General features: G+C 41.7%; 1 protein-coding gene across 1 annotated transcript in view; it reads right to left on the reverse strand.

The window, feature by feature from the left end:
• The window catches only part of pnp4b (purine nucleoside phosphorylase 4b), a 13906-nt gene extending 9095 nt beyond the window's left edge, over positions 1 to 4811 (reverse strand). Inside the window, exons 1-2 of the mRNA XM_062538478.1 lie at positions 4651 to 4811; positions 3257 to 3429 (exon numbers count right to left, since the gene is read on the reverse strand). Coding sequence (XP_062394462.1) covers positions 3257 to 3429; positions 4651 to 4691 — 214 coding nt within the window. The 5' untranslated portion in view covers positions 4692 to 4811. The remainder of the gene's footprint in view (positions 1 to 3256; positions 3430 to 4650) is intronic.
• Between the last annotated feature and the right edge of the window lie 613 nt (positions 4812 to 5424).

A 5424-nucleotide genomic window follows, 5' to 3' on the forward strand; every position in this document is an offset into this window, starting at 1 on the left:
GCTTAACCACATCCACGCTCTGCCCCTGCAGTGAGTATTTACTGTGCGCTCTCTGGCTCTCCACAGCCGAATGAGAACCACAGCAACTGCCCTAGGGCTAATCTGTCTGATGATGTATTTGTCAGCTAGCATAGGGACTGTACAGTACAATCAAACTGTGAGAGAGCAAGAGACAGAGAGAGAGAGAGAGGGAGAGAGAGAGAGGGAGAGAGAGAAAAAGAGAACTCAGAGTTTCGAATAATAAAAGAGAACCTCACCAAATGCTCCCTTTTACAATAACATTATTAGGTGATAATAAGGAGCAACAGCAGAGTGGACGACAGAACTGCCATTTTAAAAAGGGTGTGAAATTGAACCTTTCAAGGAAGTCGAAGAGCAGGTTCTGTGTCTAATGGGTGTCAGGGTCATCTTTTTTTTGTTCTCTCTTTAAGCTTTGACAAGCCCTTTCTCTGTGCTCTTCTTATGAAACACATCCCAAGCACATTCATATTTATAACGAACCAAGAACCATCTTTCCGACAGTTTGCCCCCCACTCTTTAATATTATTCAACAGTTTCCAAAGAGGCTTAACTGCAAATTCGTGGCCTCAGGTTCTTCCCAGGATGGCAAGATAGAGATTATGTTAATATCACCTTGAGTTCTGCCTGGTAAGATTTGTTTGGAGCCTAAAAAATGTGTGGAGTAATGAGGTTGGGCTCTGAATAATGGCGGCTGTGTTTCTTCCGTCAATTGCTCTTTTCTTCGGTGAGCATTGACAAATGGTGCTGGGATTATCAGAGAAGCACTTATTACTCTGCCCATGAAATTTATTTTATTATTAAAAAAAAAAAAAAAAAAAAAAACATTCTAAAATTAATGAGCACATTAGCATTTTAATGAGCGTGTCCCACTTTGTCACTTTCATGCAACTTGCCAGAGTGGCAAAACAAATGCACAAGTGAGAAGGGAAGTTAGAGGAACTCACCCGGACAGTAAATCTCCACAAACACTTTGTTTACATCTTGTGTTTATAAACACTTTAAACACGCCAAGCTCAGCCAGAAGAGACTGCACATCTCAAATAAATGCCAAAATGCTGAGATCAATCACTTTTTATGGGCAAGTAGGAAGTTCTCTGTGACAGGTGAGAATTAAATGTTATTCTCTGTATAGTAAAGTCTATGGAGGATATGCTCCACTGCATTGTAAGGGGAAAGTACTATAGAATGAAATGAAACAGCCAAATGTCAAATAGACGACTTGGTGTTAACAGCCTCCCTCACCCCTCCCCTCTCCTCAGGAAGAGAGCTAGAGGGAGTCACTGCTTAACCAAGTATCAATTAGTCTTCCTAATTAAAAGGCATTACCTCTAGGGACTCAGAGGGCCCTTTAACCAATACTGACAAGTAGAATGAACCACAGGATTGGATAGGAGATTGCAAGACAAACTGAAATTAAAAGGATGATTACACTTCACCTCTCCAACACCTATTTTCTTTGACTCAGTAAATAGAAGCAATAAATCATCAGTTTGATACGCATAACATTATAACCAGGTGACCTTTTTGACACACACACACACACACACACACACACACACACACACACACACACACACACACACACACACACACGGAGACACACACACACACACACACACACACACACACGGAACAAAGGCAAAACAGAACAAAAAGAATACAAACATACATATACTGTACAGTATTCACAAGGACATTGCAAACAGTCATGTTCTTCATAGTAAATGCTCAAACACTGATTTATGACTTATGCAGACATACCACACACACAGACAGACACAGACACACACAGACACACACACACACACACACACACACACACACACACACACACACACACACACATACACACACACACACACACACACACACACACACACACACACACACACACACACACACACACACACACACACACACACACACACACACATACACACACACAAACAGCCTAGCCCCTTGACATACTTTATGGAGTAGAAATATCATTAGTTGCAATTGATCTTTAGGTGATTACACATTCACCTCTGAATCGTAAATATTTAAAAATCTGTGAGATTTCATCATACGAAGGCCCAGTGGAAGGTATTAAGGTCTATTTTTACTCGAGTCGAGATATTTTATTCATGGCCAGTAGTTACTCATTTCACTCGTAGTTGATGTTACAATACGCGAGGTGGAGAATAATTTCTTAGAAATACAGGAGTGCGTTTACCAACGAGCTCTCGTATCACACAACCAGAGGCTATATTGGGCAAAACACAATAACTGCCTTGTGTTCAATTCTCAGAAATCTAAGACAACAACACAGTCTCCTGAGTATTCCCACACACCTGAATACTATTTTGCCATATTTGTGAGATACACTTACTCCTTTGCCAAATCACGGCACACTTACAGTAATCATGACTGAAGGCTTTTAAACAAACAAATATGTATCTGTTCCCCATTAGATATACCGGAGAAAACAGTCTGAAGATTCTAATGATGAAAAATATGACCAGAGGCTGTTCATTTCTTTCACAGGACAAGACTAAGATAACTGGCGCATGAAAGCCATTCGGAGATGGAGGGGACATGGAAACAGCAAACGGTTCCAATACGACAGACAAAACACACCTGAAAAATATGTAATCTCTTGAAAACCATATTAATACCATATTAATTGCCCCCATGTATTAACCTCATAAATGAAGAAACTTTTGGAAAATCAATAAATCATGTCTTTTTTACGCTTTTGGATAGTCCTTCAACCAATCAGACCAACGATCTGGTGCGTCTTTTGGATAAGCTCGTTTGTGATTGGACCCAAAAGATGTGGACAGGAAGCAGGAGAGATAGATGTGCAGATTTCCAGCCTGAGCGGCTGGGCGAAATCCAAATGGCCGGCGGATCAGGCAGGTTCACCCGGCCTATTGGATAGCTCTGCATTTTAAGGTACTGGAACGATGTGCTTCAATAACAGCTTCTACCCTTCAGCAATCATACTCTTAATCTCCTGATTTGCAACTGTATTTATTTATTTATGTAGTTTATTTTATACCCCCCCCCCCCCCCCCATTCTGAGCTACAAAAAATACCACCACCATTGTTGTGTGGCAATTGAAGTTTCTATACTATTCTATCCTATTAATGATGGTGCAGCCAAAGAACAGGGACTCTGGGAGGCAAATCTAGTCTATGTAGAATTTGGGGGTCAAGGACTTGAAGATGTAGATGTGTCTCGCTGTCTCACCTGTGCTGATGGGAAAGTTGGGGATGTCCTCGTAACGGAAAGTTTGTTTGTTGGTGACATCGTCGGCCAGGAGGCTGAGTCCCGAGCCGCACACCACGGCGATCTTGGGCCGGTGTCGTATCCTGCTCAGCAGCCAGTCCGTCGTCAGCTTGCAGTTCTCAAACGAGCAGCAGCTGAGATCACGGCAAGCAACACAGTCAGAGTGCGTCAAAAATCTCAAGCACGCGTACATTCACAAGAGGCCTGTTTGTGTTGGTGCGCGTGGCTTGCTACTCAGATCACTCACTTCTTATCACATGGTAGCCTACATGTTTTTAAGAATTTCAGTATAACCATGAGAAAAGAAGACATTTTACACACACACACACACACACACACACACACACACACAGACACAGACACAGACACAGACACAGACACACACAGACACAGACACACACACACACACACACACACACACACACACACACACACACACACACACAACACACACACACACACACACACACACACACACACACACACACACACACACACACACACACAGGACAGCAACAGCACTATAGCTCCTTTTCCCCTGCACTTTGGTGCTCCCTACCAAAAAGCACCTTTGTCATAGCCTGCAGTTGAACTTCAGAGTACTTCTGCACTTTTAGAGATTTTACCATGCTGGTAAGTTCAAAGAGCTGAATGCTCTGTAAACACCTTCACTGATGTGGCAGGTAAGGTAAGGTAAGGTAGGAGGAATATTTCCCGTCTGGTCTGAGGGACAATAGATACAAACGTCCAGAGAAAAATTAACATGTTCTTCAGGCTAATGGTGGTGGCATTCACTTCATTTATGTATTTGATCTAAATGAGTTGCTGTCACATTAAATCCTACATTATTTGACAATCAAGATAACTGTGATCAAATCTAAAGCTTGATTAGTGACCACAAAAAAACATATTATTTGAAAAGCAAAGTGCTGTTTGGCAAGAGCTACATACTGTACTGTTGACAGCAAGAGAACAAAAGAGCACTCTTCTCTCTACACACTTTTCTGCACTGTTTGTTGTACCCTACAGGTTTATTCTACCCGCACTCTGGAGATTCAGGGCAGATTTCTCTGAGCTCTGACGCTGTGTTTTTAAAAGTAAGTTCAGGCACACGCAGGAGAGATGTTAAATTCCTCGTGCTATAGGGAAGAGACTTCCCACTGAGGCCAATCAACAACCAAGCCTATTTACCATCAAAAACAATATCACCGACAAAGAAAACTTTGTAGGCAAAAACATCACCAACAGCACAGCCTTAAAGACCATTTCACTGGGGTTATGATTAAGTAGACACCTTCCTTCATCAGTATTCTTTGTATTAGGTTCATTTAAAAAATGATCTATTTGTACATTACCATGAATTATCTTTACTGTGCATGTTCCCCTCTGTATGCATTCCAAGGCAGGTGTCCGACTAGAAAGAGCTGAAATGGGGGGTGTGCAGGCCGTGAATAGATAAGGAGATGGACCGGGCAGCTTGCAGCTCACGCCTGGTCTGATGTCATTGGTGGAGTTCAGTGTGACAGGGGTGCGTTTATAGAAGTGTTTCCTGGAAACCGACCCAAACTCTGATATCAGCTTAATCAAAGGGACACACTGTCTCTGCGTAAGAGAGACCAAAACACATGTGTTTGCAACTGCAAGTGATTTTTTTTTTTTTTTTTCATATTTATAATGAGTGAATGGCGGGTGTTTTTGAACAGTGATGATGCTCAATAACTTTTCTGCACTCTTTTTGCGGTACCATCTGTAACGATAAGATAACTTTTAACAGCTTTTATCTCCTTTGCCCTACCATTGAACTGGAATCCTACATGTGCCACACGTGATAGACCTGTGGACTGTGATAGAGTGTAACATACAGCCCCTTCTTTATTTGGGTCAGGGTATCCATAAGGTGCCATTGTTATCTCCCTCATAGAATCGCATCTTGCTATTGCACCATAACAACTATTTTACTACACTTGAAATATACTTGAGTACTATGTACTTGCTATCCAATTGAAATGTTAACCTCAACCTTCATTCCACATGTAATGGACAGGAGTTGTATTATACTGCAATTAGGACACTTGTCAGGACAGACAACTTCCTGATTTGTGTGACCTCCTTCATAGATAAGACTTTAA

This window comes from Sardina pilchardus, chromosome 6, assembly GCF_963854185.1.
Source record: "Sardina pilchardus chromosome 6, fSarPil1.1, whole genome shotgun sequence".
NCBI lineage: Eukaryota > Metazoa > Chordata > Actinopteri > Clupeiformes > Clupeidae > Sardina > Sardina pilchardus.